We start from the raw sequence: 16,851 nt of genomic DNA, 5'->3' as shown, positions 1-16,851 counted from the left end.
CTCAAAAGTTGAAGTTGGTAAAGATTTAGTGAATAAATATGCCGGATTGTCACTTGAACGGATTTGTTGCACATCAATGTCACCATTTTTCTGAAGATCGTGTGTGTAGAATAATTTTGGTGAAATGTGTTTCGTTCTATCTCCTTTTATAAATCCTCCCTTCAATTGGGTTATGCATGCAGCATTGTATTCGTATAAAATTATGGGTTTTTTCTCACATTCCAAACCACAATTTTCTCGAATAAAATGAATTATTGATCTCAACCATACGCATTCCCTACTTGCTTCATGAATAGCTATTATTTCAGCATAATTTGAAGAAGTAGCAACAATAGATTGCTTTGTGGAGCGCCATGATATGATAGTACCCCCACATGTAAAAACGTATCCGGTTTGAGATCTAGCTTTATAGGGATCAGATAAATAACCTGCATCTGCATAACCAACAAGATCTGCACTATCTTTGTTAGTATAAAACAAACCCATATCATGATTAGTAATATTATCACCACATAGTTTCAATTGAAAAATAATTATGAACATAGCAATTATATCCAATGATAGATTTAAAATCTTGTAGCCTTAGATGAGTCCAATCATAACGTGTCTGTGGAAGAACGACCATCTTCAGGTGGTCATATCTATCTTTTAAATTATTCCACAGTATGACTGGATCTTTAACAGTAAGATATTCCATTTTCAGGCCCTCATCAAGGTGATGGCGTAGGAATATCATTGCTTTGGCACAGTCTTGGTTTGATGCTTGATTTTTATTTTTGATGGTGTGTGCCAGACCCATCGCATCAAGATGAATTTCGGCATTAAGCACCCAAGACATGTAGCTTTTGCCCGATATATCCGGGGCTACAAACTCAAATTTAGAAAGATTTGACATTATTTAGAAAAAGAAAGTTCGTACCTCTGATACTTTCAAAGTATTTTCTCGAGATGGCAGAGTCTCGTGCTGATAACGTGTTAAAAAATAAAGATAGTAAAGTAAAGACAAGTATAGAGAGAAACTGATATATTATTCAAACTTCAAACTTCTGTACATAATGAACTGAATTCTCCTCTATTTATAGAAGAAAGGCTGCTTGTAAGCTGCTTGTAAGCTGTTGTGTCAGATATGGATAATCTTCTACCATGAGTAATATTTATTCATAATGGAGTATCGAAAAAATAAACTTATTCAGGACGCTTATTTCTAATGGAGTACTAAATGAACCTCCGTAATATAATATATTTATAACAAATTTCAGTTTATTGCAATCTTCTTCCTTTTAAGAATACGAGCTCATATCGGTCGAATTAATGCCCAAAATAAACAGCGGACCAAATATCTATTTTTCGTTTCTTTTCAACGCGGACCAAATATCATTCCCCTTAACCCTGCGGTTCACGGTGCACCCCAAATTTTCCCGCCCAAAATTCTTGGTCCCCAATTCCCGCCAGACGCGCCGCTGACGGTGAAAGCGAAAAGCCTTTTCCGACGTGGGAAAATCCGATGGAGGGAAACGGTTACAGCAAAGAACTGGCGGCGTATTTGCTAAAGCACCACTCGGAGCAGCTGAGTTCCATCATTCTCTCTCCTGATCCTCGACTTCACTATCCCCTCTTTGTCGAGTAAGCAGCACTACACTACCCTTCGCATTTGGCTCCACGAAATCCCACGATTTTTATTTTTTGTGAAACAGTTTTGCAGAGATAATGGATGATAATCCAACCCTTTCTCAGTTCATTTTCGCTAAACCCACAGAATATTTACCCCTTTTTGATGAAGCTGCCGTCTGGGCTCAGGTATCTTACTTTACCCTCTTTTTCAAAATTCTGTTAAATTAGATTAGTAATCTACATAATCAGTGGTTTTTTTTTGTCTTTGGGTAGAAAGTTATTTTGGCAGATCTTAAACAACGTGAGAACGCAAGCCTTAAGGACAACATACATGTCCGTATCAATATCAGTGGTTCTCCTCTTGAATGCCCTGGTTTGTTCCTTTTTTATCCCTTTATTTCTTTTCGCATTAGTTTTGTTGTATTTAAGCGATATGTATGAATATTTTAAAGATTCTTCTATATTATTTGTGTAGTTTAACCGGTTGTAGAGGTTACCCCGGCGAATTTACAGTTCAACTTATTGGTTCATCCGGAGCTAGTAGCTTTGTTCGGATCCATATGTGTGTTTAAAAATTCACTAAAAAAGTACAAATAATTGGTTGCGAATCCAGTAAATTAAAAGAGTTATGGTAATTTCCCAAACTCGAACCCTTAAAGCTTAAATCCTTGATCCAACGGAGGTTACATATCTTATTTTCCATATTACTGCCCCATGCTTACTATAGACAATTACTTTAGTTGGGTTTTGAACAACTTGATAGTATCTATCAAAAATCTTCTACACCATCAGTGTAGATAAATTAAACCCATTATTGTTTAGGATTTAAATTATCTTACTGACCATGTAGAGATTTTAACTGGTTAAGACATGTTACTAGCCTTAATTACCATTTGACCTCACTTTGCACAAGTACCTGTAATAGGCTTCCAAACAACATGATAGTGTAAAGAAATTTTATACTATTAGTGTATAAAAGTTAAACTCTATTGGTTATGTTCCTAATACTAGAATTTTTACAAGTTTCACATGTAAATGCACATGCTCCGATCAGAAAAAGCACATATTACTAGTATGCTTTCAGCTATTCCGTGCATATTTCTTTTCTATATCCAAGTCATAAATCCTTCACTACCCTTGCTAAATAATGCTTCAGTGCATTGCAGTTTTAAGTATACCTTGTAATATCACATTCTCAAAAAAAGTATACCTTGTAATATCAAACTTAGTCATTTTTTATAATGTTTTAGAGACATTTCCCAGCATTGGCCGTGTGAGGGTGAAGCATCGTGGAATGCTTCTTACTATCAAAGGGACTATAATCAGGTCTGGAGCAGTGAAGATGATTGAAGGGGAGAGGATATATGAGTGTCGGCGATGTAAGCACAGGTTGTTCTTGTGTGCCTCTCACCTAGTCATTCTGCTAGTTTCAATTCTTCCAACTAGGTTGAAAATCATGGAGATATTTTCACAAAGCATTAATGGAATCATTGATTTATTTTATCAAGTCTAATACAAACTAATCAAAGTAATTGGTTCAACTTTGTCTCATATGGAAATTAGTATGTCAGGATTCAACTGAAAAACGTCTTATCTTTGCAATTATAATTCCAATTTGCCAGAAAACTTTTCTACTAGAATCGGATTGCCGTAGTTTTCACTTACCACAACTGTTCCTCAACCTTAATCTTATTTAGACAAATTATTTTTACTTCTTTGTTAGTGACATCTCTAACTAACAAAACAAATTGTTGCACCTGATACCAAGTAACTAAGGATGCTCATCTGGTTTTTCAACAATATTGGGTCGCCAAATAAGTGGCATGGGGTTGGTATATTCCTCAACAAGGGATAACAACAGAATGAGCAATTACAAATTAGCAACGGATCTCCATGTTTCATCTTTTATTAAAGATATATTTGGTAATTGTAATTGAACATGGATGATTCCCTTGTAAGACTTTGTGGGCGCTTAGCATCCTTAAAAATTTGAGCTCAGCTTTAATTAATCCTTTATGGGACCGAACTCAGTGCAGACATGCTTAATTCGATTGGTAGAGTCTGTATATTGCTCCAGTAGACTAATTCTGTTGGCTAAACTTCCGTTTTGTTCTGACTTCTATAATCACGTAGGATGTGTTTGGTTACTATAATAGGTAAAGATGCTTCCATTTCTATATAGGCTAAGTGGGTTGTGTAAGATATTGCTTAACATAACTAACTTTCGAACAGATTTATAAATTAGGCTAAAACCTCCAATTTGCCAGAATTTGGCTTCTCAGAGGATATGCTTATGTCAAAAACAGACTTCTACATCTCACATTGGGGCTTGCATTTCTCTGATGCCTGAAAAAAATTTGTTAGAAAGGCGATTTAGCTTGTTTATAACATAATGTTCTTAGACAACTCTTTATCACTCTGAGGTCAAAACGTCCACACATTTTTTTCTGCTTTCCTTTTAACTGGTCGTACCAAAAAAATCAATTTAGTCTTATGGAAAGATTACACGGTCAAGGTTTTACCATATGCTAATCTACCCCAAACAGATAATTATTGGCTAAGAAGGAAAGTTTATGTAGGTTCAAGGTTTATCCGGAGGTGGAAACTAGGAATTCAATTCCAAAACCAATTTTTTGTCCCTCACAGGTCTGTTCCCAACTATCCTTATTTTTTTTTTGCGTGGACAAACACGCAATGCTTTGAATTTGCTAATATATTTTGTTTATCTCCATTTGATTACGCGTGGAAGAAAAGCTCTTTTTAATCTTCTTTTGCTTTTGCTATACATCAGTATACATTCACATTTCCTCTAAGCCTTATCTCATAAGAGTAGGGTCTATGTGAATTCCAACTAGATTCTTCTTTTGGATTTTCTAGTTACTTTTAGCTTTGAAAGAAATGGATGTTGCTTTGTGGCATTGTTCCAAATGATGCAATGAGATTGCACTTGAATACCTTTTTCTGGCAGCTTATTAACAATAATACAATGGGTGGGTTGTTTTTCTTTTTTATGTTTTCTGGTTAAGAAAATCACAAATATTAATTTTTTTATAACATACTTAAATGTAAGTAAGCAATACCGCAAAGCATTTCAAACTATTTTAGAGTGGAAAAGAATTACATTTTTTCCCTATTAAGACCAAATAACAGGCATATTGAATTCTTTCTAGATGTTTACAGAGATTATTTTGTTGGCTTAGAGGAGATTCTGTAATTAGCTTTTCCGATTTCACGAATTTGCTGGACTCTGTTACTGTGTAGTTTTTGTTAGAATCCTGATCCTTCGTAAACTTTTTGGTACCTTCTTGGTACTGTTCAATTAATACTTTACCTTATAATTAAAAAGGACAGTCATACTGAATTCTTATGAACGAAACATGCTTCCTACTTTAACAGTTCTAGATCTGTCCCACTGAATTTAGGAACTTTACATGTTCAACCATGCCAATTGATTTGATAGAGACTTTTGTTTGTTACAAAGTATTCAACTAGAAGTAGATTGGTATGGGTAGTTTTGTAAGCAATTTGTCCCGACAAGAGAAGCTCTTTTTGGTTAGATATGAATTTGTACCACATTTTATTTTGAGAAACTTGATAACTAGCAACAGATTTGGCCAAGTATGAAATTTTGGAGTGTAATGTGTGGGCTATAGCAGAACACCCAGTGGATTAGTGTAGGTGAACTAAGCTGGTCCTGCCCTTTGCCGGACTTTGCGCATAGTGGGAGTTTAGTGCACCGTAGATGAAGGAAGCTAGTCCTGCCCTTTGCCGGACCTTGCGCATAGCGGGAGCTTAGTGCAGCGGACTGGCCTCTAAAAAAAGAATAAATTTTCGAGTGCAACATGAGGAGATATTAACATAAGCTGCACTATACTAATTTTTGTATAATCAGGTTTCCTTTAATTGTCACATAAGTGTGAGAGTTACAAGAAAGTTAAGCATTAGAAGCTGAATACGTCCATAAATTGAGTTTATGGAAAAGAACTGGAATAGTAAAAAACTGAAATAGATACCAAACTTGGGACGAGTGAAATGTTTTGTATTGTATCCTCCTATATTTGAGATATTGGATCATTTTCACACAATGTCTGAAATTGAGGCGACATAATAAATATGACTATGTTATCTTTCCTTTACCTTTACTAAAGTGTGCACTTAACTGTGCTTTCTGTTTAAAGCCCCACCAGATACTTGGTGCTTATTTATACTTTTCGCCTCTGATAACCATGCTGGTAACAGTAAAATCCAAACTGCCTCATAGATTATATATGCTGTGTTGTTTTACTTCATTATTCAATCTCGAATTTCTATTCTCTCCTTTTCTACCCTCATTCCCTCCCATTCTCCATGTTGGTTTTGCAATAACCTTCATCCAGTTTGGTTTAGCATTTTCTAAAACCAGCTGCTTGTAAGAAAATCAATAATCTCTTAAAGTTCTTTTACAGAGGCCTAAGTTTTGTGAAAGCACAAGTTTTCAGCTTGTAGAAGACAATAAGATCTGTCATGATTATCAGGAGCTTAAAATCCAAGAAAGTACTCAGGTATTGGGTGTTGGGGCTATTCCTCGCTCCATTCCTGTCATTCTGAAGGATGATCTTGTTGACATGGTTAAAGCTGGAGGTACTATTTTCTTAAAACTAGCTTGTTTGCAGTTCAATAAAGGTGTGTGGGCTGATTAGCTGTCCCTTGATGCTTGTACTACAGAATATGCTAAAACATCTTATGCTCTGACGCCACAAAGATTTAAGCCCCTCCATCCTACATGGTTCAAAAGATCATTGTTTTGTCTCATTTAGGACATTTATCATTCACATGTTATAGAATTTTTTTTTTGATGTAAAGCACCCTATTCGCTACAAATTTTGGAATTGAAAATTTCGAAGCATTTATTTGAGTAATCAAGGTCAAAGTTAAGATATGTTTTGAATTTGAAGCAGTAATAGGTTGCTTTTCATAGTGGAGGTAGTTTATATGTCAGTCTGCTCATTTGCAATGTTGTTCTGTGTTATTTTATGTTAATTCATCTTCTACCCTAATGAGACACAATTCTCTCTTTTCTTCCTCTTTTTCAATGATAAGCTTGATACAGATTTTCTTCCTTGTCCTTTATTTACTGCCATGTTTTAATGTCGTCAGATGATGTGATTGTCACTGGGATCTTAACCGCCAAATGGTCCCCCGATTTAAGAGATGTTCGCTGTGACCTTGATCCGGTACTAATTGCCAACCATATAAGGTAAAGGGAGTACACTCAGTTCATTTTGAGAATGATTTCAATTCATTTCATGTGACCACAAGTCAAACCCGGATAGTTAAAGGATTTTTATCCAATTATTTGTGCAGAACCTATGAATGCGAGTTATTGTATCTTGTACAAATCATTGCTGTTGCTTGAGATGAAGTGCATCACTTTAATTTGTCCTTAAGTATTAGGTTGTTTAGAGTAGCAGAGTAAACCATGGCGAGCTCAATCTCCCTCTTTTTTCCTTTTGCTTTCGATCCTTGTCAATTTAATTTGAGAATGAAATCAGAAAGTGCCACTTAAACTGGTAGATACTGCTTGATATCTCATCAATTGGGAATGATGGTTAATAATTGGGTAAAACAGAAGCAGGTCACCTTTTTCTTTTTGTTTCCTCTCATTTAACATTGTTTCCAGTGATGTAGATTTTTTCTCATCATAAAAGTACTAGCATGGTTTCATTACACCATCTCCGCTCCCCTCTCTTAAGGTTTATTTTTGTTATCACGGCATCTTCTTGATGCCATTCAATGAAACAACTTACCTTGTCGGAAAATAAAAATAAAAATAAAGGAGAAGTAGAGTAATTCTAAGCCTTAGGTTGGTTCTTGTTCAGTAGATACATCAATTTCATACAGTAAAGCATGGTGTAGATGCAGTGGCGGACCCAAGTGGTGGCTAGCGGGTTCAACTGAACCCGCTTCACAAAAAAATAATACTGTGTATATGTATAAATTAGGATTAAAACTGTGTAAATTTTGCATAAATATTTTATTTGAACCCACTTGACAACTACTATTTTACGACTAAATTTATATAATTCTAAGATTGAACTCGCTTGCACAAAATCCTGGGTCCGCCACTGTGTAGATGCAATGAAGACTTTGGATGAGAGCTAATTTGCTCCGACACAGCAGTTTAGGTGCCGCATCCGTGTCGACTCGACACTAGTATGGGTGTGGGTATGGGATCTGTACCGGATCTGGTCAAATAATTTTGGGTACTTTGACCACGACAGACGGAAAAATTCGAGACGAGATACAATTTGATTCCAAATCAGACCAAAATTAGGGTAAATTTAAAGAAAATAACATACCTTATCTAGGAAATCAATAAAGTAATTCAGACTTTACAAGCTATACGTAAGTATTCCACAAAATTTCTCATAATTTAGAGATATTTTTATTTTTTGAATTATTTTTAGCCGGATCCCCGCATCCGTATCCGTTCTAGGATCCGTATCCCAGAATCTTAAAATTTACATTTTTAATGATCCGACCTCTAGATCTGCACCCGTGTCGGATTATCCGCACCCGTGTCCAAGCAACTTAGGATGAGAGTATGTAGTTGGCCTTTTACTGATAGTATAGGGGAGTCCCAATGAAGGGCTCAGAGTATGAAGAATTGCCTTTGAATTCTTTCACTGATTTTTGTTACCAGAAAGGTGGTCATCCTCCAGGGTCTTGTTGTAGTTCCTCTTTCCTTTTGATTGATAGGTAAAGAAATACGATATGACTAATTGAATTTGTCATCTTCCAAGCTAAAATAGCATTGTGATATTTGTAGAGCTTAATGAATCTTATATCCAAGGAGGAATGGCCAAATAAGGATTTAAACTTAGAAGAGATAACAATAATATAATTGTTTTTATTAAAAAGTATCAGGAGCAGATGTACACTTTTATCTCTCATAATATTTCAAAAACTTACACGAAGCAAAACATGACTTTCAAAACTTAGAGATGGAAGGCTTTGCTGACCTACCACCTTTTGTCTCCACCACTGCTTGGAGGAGGTAATATATTTCTCTGACTCTTTCTCATAAAATAAACTGCCTTTCTTCACGCATTTCCTATAATGTATCTTCAGGAGAATGAATGAGCTAAAGTCAGAAATCGATATCCCTGATGATGCTATTCTCAAATTCAAGCAGTTTTGGATTGATTTTAAAGATACTCCTTTAAAGGGTAAAAATTCTTTGAACAAGTTGGATTTTAAATTACTTGCTAAAAGTACTTGGGACTCAGACCTGCTTTTCTTTCTATTCTCCTTCATTCCTAAACGCAGGTAGGAATGCTATTCTCAAAGGTATTTGCCCACAGGTCTTTGGGCTTTTCACAGTCAAGCTTGCAGGTATTGTCCCCTGCAAGTGTCTCCTTTTCAGTTGATGTCACATGTGTAATTGTTAATTTATAGTTTTAACTTGTTCGATATAAAGTAGAGGGAATTTGTGTTACTCTTGGTTTTCTCTCAGCAACTGTGCATCGTGAAAAGTATCCCCTATGATGTTAATGTATAATTCAATCTGTCCAAATGATGATGGATAATCCCTTTACCATTTTGGCCAATGACCAACTTCGAGTTCAATGCAGTGGCATTGACGCTTATTGGAGGTGTCCAACATGTTGATGCTTCTGGAACAAAAGTTAGAGGAGAGTCTCATTTGCTTCTCGTTGGTGATCCTGGTAATGGATTGTAATGTTAAATGTTTTGAATCAAGATTGAAGAATATCTTCTTTGTAGGCAAATGGTCATCTTTAGAGATTTCACTTCTTCCAGCACTCATTTAATTGTGTCTAGCACTAATGTGCTGCATAGCAGCCGGTACACTTGATTTCACCTTCTTTCATGGTTGTGGTGACATCTTATGGAGCGTGATATTCATTTGAATTTTGGGTTGTCACAAATGAGATAATGTGGTTGCTTACTTATCCTGTCAGGCACTGGGAAGTCACAGTTTCTGAAGTTTGCTGCTAAATTAAGCAATAGATCTGTCATAACGACTGGGCTGGGAAGCACTAGCGCTGGATTGACTGTTACAGCAGTTAAAGATGGAGGTAGATTGTTCATGTTATCTTGTTACTCACTAATAGCTGTCATGTTGAAGTATGTAGCTAGCTGTCTCTATCTATTTGCGTTGATCATATTGAAGTGGTAATCTGTCTGTGTTTCTGTCACAGCACTCGCACAGAGACAGTCATGATAGCAAGCCCACATACATTAATTCTTCGATGAAACTAAAACTAATAGTTTGTGTGGTCTACTGGGTACTGCTGGGAATTCTTCTTACATCTCAAATCTTCTTTAGTTCCTTTTCTATTAGAAAGTGACACATGTAATTTTTTTGAGATTTATACTAGTGCACTTTCAGTTCACAAACTGGATAAAGTAGGATGGGACATTCCCAAATGAATTGCCCTCAGAGATTCCACTGCATATGTTGAATACTTTGATATGGTTCCATCCTCTTTAGTTAATGCTAGATGATTAACAATTAATCAAATCTCCCGTAATGAAGAAAGTAAATCTAAATCAAATTTGTTTTGCAGCTTTGAGAAACTAGGGAGCAGTGTTTAAAGTAATATAATAGTGTATATTACTATTAGGAATAATTCCAACCTTAAAACACTTTAGATTCTATATAGAACAGCATTTTTACTTGCATCATGAAAATCCAAGTAAGCATATAACAACCTAAAAGTTTCTGTTCATAAAATTTACATCAACAAAAAAATTGTACAAAGCAAAGGAAGTTTAGGTAGTATTATGGTTTGTTTATCTGACCTAAAGGCATAATAGTCTTGTTGAATTCAAATGTGGTTCTGAGTTAGTACTAGTACCCCGCTAAGATTAAATGATCTGTTTTTTTTATATAAAGAAAAGAGTACTGTAAGACTACATAATCTGTTATGTTGAAATAAAGGAGATGTGGGTTAACTCAGGCTGTTATACCTTTTAAATCCAGAAACAATATGAGCGGACGATTCATTGGAGTGCCTCTCCATCACGCGAACCAAACACGCACTTAATTCTTGATAATATTTTGACCTATATGTACAGTTATTTGATCATCAAGTGTAAAAGCGAGCTATATTTTCAGGAGAGTGGATGTTAGAAGCTGGTGCACTTGTATTAGCAGATGGTGGTCTCTGTTGCATTGATGAATTTGACAGGTATCTTATAGCTGTTGTTGGAGTCTTAGGTTGATTTGTTTCAGTTTCTCCATGTTTTGATATAACTTGTGTGGCTTGAATTGCAGTCTGCACTTTAGTTACGGTTATATGTAGGTTGTTGATTCAAATTATTTAATGATTGTTTTCTGTAGTAAAATATAGCCAGTAATGTTATCCTACACATTAATTTGATGTTGACTCATCAAATTCTGTTTGGCAGCATGAGGGAGCATGACAGAGCAACCATCCATGAAGCAATGGAGCAGCAGACTATAAGTGTTGCAAAGGTATATCATTCTTTGAAGAACCTAATTTCTTCTTCTTTTGGTATAGTACCAATACATGCATGATTGGCAAGGTCATGAGTTCTTGATATTTTCTTCATTCTTCCTTTTTCCGCCTTATTTCCAGACCCCCTAATATCTACTGTTCTAGTGCTCTTAATTACTTCGATGAATCCTTTTCTGATCCTTGATGATTGGTTAATCTCTAGGCTGGTCTGGTGACAACTCTCAGTACAAGGACACTTGTGTTTGGAGCAACTAACCCTAAGGGGCAATATGACAAGGATCAGCGTATCTTTTCTTCTGATGTCCTCTTTCTTAATTTTTTTACCTTTCATCTTTCTGCAAGCTAGAATCTCCATCCAGGCATCTTAAACGCTTTGCTCCCCATCTCATTTTGTTTTCTATGTTTTTAACACAAGCTAGCTCTATCTGTTAATACGACGCTCTCTGGCCCGCTGCTGAGCAGATTTGATATAGTCCTAGTTCTCTTAGACACTAGAAACCCAGAGTGGGATGCTGTTGTTTCTTCACATATTCTTGCTGAGGTGATGGATCTAAAACAATGTGAATACATTATTATTTAGTCATGAAGCGTCAATTAGCTGGATGAAAATTCTCTTTTATGTGATTGAAAGGAAGAAACAAAGAGCCATAATTCTGAAGAGGATCTAAGGAGTACCTGGGCACTTCCAATGCTCAGAAGGTAAAATGCTTCCCAACAACCATCCGGATTCTGATGTATATGATATGTGCTCATCTTTAATTAACTACTACTCCAGTCTAGTTGTGGTTTGTTGCCACTTTGGCTAGACTGCTTCTATATATAAAGACAACAACAACAACAACAACATACTCGGTGTAGTTCCACAAGTGGGGTCTGGTGAGGGTAGAGTGTACGCGGACCTTCTGCCTTTAAAAAGGCAGAGGCTGTTTCCGGTAGACCCTCGGCTCAGGAAGGGGAGAGGGGAGGGGCAATAACAAGCAAACCGATCTGACAACCGAAGCAAAAATACAGATGTGATAAGTTCCCAAATATGAAGACTCAGATATGATAAGTTCCCAAATATGATTATTGACATTGTTCATGAACAGTAAGAGATTATGCATGTGCTTTTGCTTATCAATAACAGTGAAACTGGCCAAGGTGAGTAAGTCCATAAAAATGATTATTGACTGTTCCAAGTATTGCCTAAACCAATAGTATTAGCTTATTCCTTCCCCCCCCCCCCCCCTATCTATTTCAATATGGATGATGCGCTACTCTTATGGTTTCTTTTTCCTTTGTAGAAGCTGGTACAAGACTGAGTTACGTAAAGCAACATGCAAGAAATTTCTCTTTTCACATTTCTTAATTCTGCAAAGATTTGTAGTTTAATGCTAATTCTTATTGGGAGAAGGTTGTTTAGCATGAATTTTCTTTAAAGCATTTAAAACTGGAAGGTCTCCAATTGGAATGCATGTATAAGTAAACAAAAAGGTTAAAGGGTCATTTTGGAGCCCAAAAGATTAAAGTCTAAAAGCATATCCATAGTCTTGCTAGCAGCACTGATTTTGAGTGTCTGAATTGTCACGAGACTTTCATGTCACGTGTTGTACAGTAGGCTTTAGTTGGTAGTTAGAAAAACATTTTAATCATATTAATGTCTCAGGCTCCTACTTTACCTTACAAAAAAATATGTCATGGGCTCCTGAACGGTGTGTGCAGTGTCGGTGAGTGCAACTTATCAAAACAATTTAGCATAATGGAAATGCACATGACTCTAAGAAAAACATTAATTCTAATTTATTTATTTGTGTTCTCCCATTTTATTACCATGTTAACTCCAGCAAAAGAAAATCTTCAGCAGCAATTACTCCATCAATTACTCCATCACATTCTGGTGATGAGATGGCAGCGTTATGTCTTCTGATGACATCTTGTAGGTACATCCAATTTGTGAAGAGATACTTTAGACCAGTCCTCACAAAGGAGGCAGAAAAGGTTATCTCAAGCTATTACCAATTGCAGAGAAGATCTGTGACTCAAAATGCAGGTCACTAGGCATCATCGTTGTCACTAAATATTCTAATTGTTGCATGACTATGCACTTAACAACTGTGAACATCTGCAGCAAGAACAACTGTGCGTATGCTGGAGAGTCTGATAAGACTTGCTCAAGGTGTATCATTGACTCTAGCTTTTTTTCATGGTTTGGCCCTATATGATCTATTTGTGACTTATTCTGAAGAACCAATATGGAATATTACAGCACATGCAAGATTGATGTTTAGAAATGAGGTCACTAGATTGGATGCCATCACTGCCATCTTATGCATTGAGTCATCCATGACTACCTCGGCTATAGTGGACAGCATGGGGAATGCATTGCACTCCAATTTTGCAGAAAATCCTGATCAAGAATGTATCCTAATGGTATCTTCTTATTCGCATGCACATGAATCATGATGCAGAAACCTTTGAAATTGACTTCTTCTAACAAAATTGTATTTACTTCTATGTGAGTGTTCAGTCATTAGTGCCAAAGTTGCTGAAATATTTTTCTTTGTTGAGGAACTAGTAAATATTGTGCCTCTTGAGTCGTACCCACAACATCCAAGCAACACAGAAAATGCATAAAAAGTACTTGTATGAACATATGTAAACTTGTTTTTTGTTAGTATGTGTATTAAGTTACCCTTTTGTCATAATCTGCCTGATGGTATTTCAGTAAATCTATTTCCAATCTGCTTGTGAATTGGCTTCATGTCTGGGGTGCTAGTCAGCAAGAATTTATTCTCTTTGTTTCATCTATAGCAGAGTTGGGTTATATATTTAAGCAAATGCTCCTTCAAATATAGATGCTTCATATTCATTTGTTTTTGCATATTGTATGTTATTCTTGACAACACATATTATAGACGCCAAGCAAGAAAGACTGATCCTTGAGAAGTTGAGCTTACTAGACGAATTCCCTGAAGTAATCAGCACTGGAAGCTCAATATGCTGATGAAGTTCAATCTGTATCCTGAGAACAGGTAATTAGAATGATTGCTGATTCTCTCTCTACCTGTATCACATCTCACGACTTTGTATAACTTCAAAAATGAGCATAAAGGTATCAAAATCACTATGAAACACTTTAACCTTGATTTATAGATACCCCTATGCTCATCAGCAATTGCAGTCGATTCACCAAATCTATAAATTGAGATGTGCGCATATAAAGTTGCAGCATCTTGACTAAATTGACTTCTCATAGATGGAGATGCAATTTCCATAATGTTAGCTTATGTATCATGTGCCAATAGTCGTTTTTTTTTCTTTCTTAATATGTTACGTTTATTCATATTGGAACAAAACAATTCAGAATTATTGTTCTTTTTATAACCGATTGTTATTTTATTAATCAACAAAAACCAGCACCAAACAACCTTGCTTGGGGTTTTTGTTTTCCATATTTTCTCTTCCATGGCCACTGATTATTTCTTCCAAACAATTCAGAATTTTGTTATATTACTACTTACCAGTTTCAAAAAAAATAAAAACCTCAAATGTTGTTATACAGCATCTCTTATAGATCAAGCCAAGAACGGGGTCTACAACTTTTTTAGTGCACGCATATCCCCAACGAAGGCAAGGAGCTGGATCTGTTAGCTGAAGGAAGAAGTCCAAGTCATCTTCAGCATGTCAAAATCATATACTAGTAATTCAGATGCAACGGCTATTAGCTTCATCAATTGGTGGGTAGTCATTAATGTATCCATTTAAATTGCCTGAGTCACTTCTGAGTATGATTAGCAGATATATTGTTAGTTTTCCAGGTTAAAAAAGAGCACCGCATTTCATTACATGTATAAACGGCATTAACAAGTTTTGCCTCTTTTGATTGTTGTAAGACCATAGAGTAACAAATTTAGAAAGATGAAGATATTTGATCCTTTCATTAGTGGTGTTAATCGGTGTAACTCTGCGGTTTTCCTTAGCTCATTTTGTAGTTTACTTTCGTTTCATCTTCCAATAGTGAAATATTTTAGTCATCAGCTCCGCCTCACTTGCCGGTTAATGGCCACGGTAAGGTGGGTTCCAGGAGAATTTATGGACTTCTCTTGATAGCCGAATTACTATTTCAAGTGTTAGCATGTGTTCTTGTAATACCTTTTTTTTTTTTTTTTTTGAGTAACGATTTTATATCCACTTTGAGAATAATCTTTGTAAAAGGGGGGCTTTGACTGACCTTTTACTACAAGAGACCTTTTACTACAAGAGTTGAACTTGGAAACCAAGTTTAGAAAGCTAAAAAGCTAACACCAAAATATAGTTACATAGTGTTGAACTTGGAAACCAAGTTTAGAAAGCTAAAAAGTTAACACCAAAATATAGTTACATAGTGGCTATAAAGTTGAAAATTCAAGGTGGGTCATATGTGAGGGTGCTTGCTTTTTTCTTCTTGACTTTAAATGAAGGAAGTTGCAATCTATCGGTATTTACCAAGCCTCGAACCTGCCCAGGTAGGCTATCAAAAGTGTTATATATACTAAGATCTGTCAGATTGTGGTTAAGGGATGCCAATTTGTCCGCAACACGATTTGTTCTCTATGGCAGTGCCGAGTTTTAATATCATGAGTATTTACTAACAACTTTATCTCTTCTACTGTATCACTGATTCTCCAAGGTGTATCCCATTCTCCAATCACTGCGTTCTGAACGATGAGTGAGTCAGTTTCTCCTATGATTGAGTTTAAAGCCATTGTTGATGCACCATTTAAGGCCATAGAGCAATGCACTAGCTTCTTCAGTATTACTGGTGCCCTTTCTCATTGGCAATGAATATGCCATTATTAGACAACCATCACTCCCTCGCACTATACCTCTTCCTCCACAGTTGCCATTTAGACAAGATCCATCATTGTTCAGTTTCACAAAGAGAGGTGGTGGTTTGAGCCATTTCATCATAATAAAGCAGTTCATCACCATCTGGACTTCATACATGTTACATACATCTTCCCAGTTGTTTCCAAAGTTGATCTTCTTGAAATGAGATTTGATAAGCTGAGTGATGTTGAACGTAATCATCTCTTTGGATCTGTGAAAAGATGATTTTTCCATATCAAATCTAGAGCTGCACCTAGACCTCCATAGCTCCCAAACGATGATAGGAGGCATGATTTTGTGTATGTAGTTAGCCATAGGATTTTTTCCCTTCTGTTTTCGGCAATTGAGTATAAGAGCCCTCAGATTGCTGTTTCTATACTCAATGCCCAATCTGCCAACAAAGAAATTCTACACTTGTTGTGCATATTGACCACTATAGAATAAATGATCTGTTGTTTCAGGTCCATAGATGTCACTGAAACTAGCACAATAACTGCACCTAGAGTCGGCGACAATCCCAAGGATAGAAATTCTCTCATCAGTGGCAACCTTGTTGTGAACATCCCTCCATGTCATAAAGGACATTTTAAAAGGAACACCTTTCTACCAAATGTTAGCGTCATAGCTAGAAACTCTCTTTCTTTGCCTTAACAGATTCCATGCACTTGATATAGTAAATTTGACATTGTTATTGCTAATCCAGATTGCTGAATCCTCCTTTTGTTGGTTGATGAGAACCTGCAAGGAAGACAAAGAAGATAGGTAAGTTTTTATGTGGTCAGAGGGTTGGTACTATAGAACTGACCAATCATATTGGCCATCCTTGAGTACTTCATTAATCTTTATATTACTCAATATGGGATTATCAGAGAGAGTTTCATAAAGAGGACCCTTGTCCATCCAATTG

The 16,851-nt window shown here is 36.1% G+C and overlaps 1 protein-coding gene across 2 annotated transcripts; it reads left to right on the top strand.

Annotated features, from left to right (window-relative positions):
* The first annotated feature begins 1,310 nt into the window (after positions 1–1,310).
* On the top strand, positions 1,311–15,028 carry LOC104115616 (probable DNA helicase MCM9). Of its 2 annotated transcripts, XM_009626292.4 has the most exons (21): positions 1,313–1,623; positions 1,695–1,797; positions 1,885–1,984; positions 2,862–3,000; positions 4,191–4,257; positions 6,057–6,231; positions 6,748–6,847; positions 8,722–8,819; positions 8,920–8,985; positions 9,225–9,317; positions 9,573–9,689; positions 10,733–10,805; positions 11,026–11,092; positions 11,299–11,380; positions 11,516–11,637; positions 11,728–11,795; positions 13,016–13,125; positions 13,204–13,251; positions 13,342–13,494; positions 13,991–14,107; positions 14,638–15,028. In XM_009626292.4, the coding sequence occupies exons 1-20, from the start codon at positions 1,505–1,507 to the stop codon at positions 14,077–14,079; spliced, it is 1,989 nt and encodes a 662-aa protein (XP_009624587.1). In that variant the 5' UTR covers positions 1,313–1,504; the 3' UTR covers positions 14,080–14,107; positions 14,638–15,028. The 2 variants fall into 2 exon arrangements, 1 of the variants encoding a protein (XP_009624587.1); XR_001973112.3 differs by having other exon boundaries at positions 1,311–1,623; positions 13,016–13,251; positions 13,342–13,505.
* The last annotated feature ends 1,823 nt before the right edge of the window (positions 15,029–16,851 follow it).

The sequence above is a fragment of the Nicotiana tomentosiformis genome, chromosome 1 (assembly GCF_000390325.3).
Source record: "Nicotiana tomentosiformis chromosome 1, ASM39032v3, whole genome shotgun sequence".
NCBI classification, from domain to species: Eukaryota; Viridiplantae; Streptophyta; class Magnoliopsida; order Solanales; family Solanaceae; genus Nicotiana; species Nicotiana tomentosiformis.
This window is presented reverse-complemented; position numbering and strand designations above follow the sequence as displayed.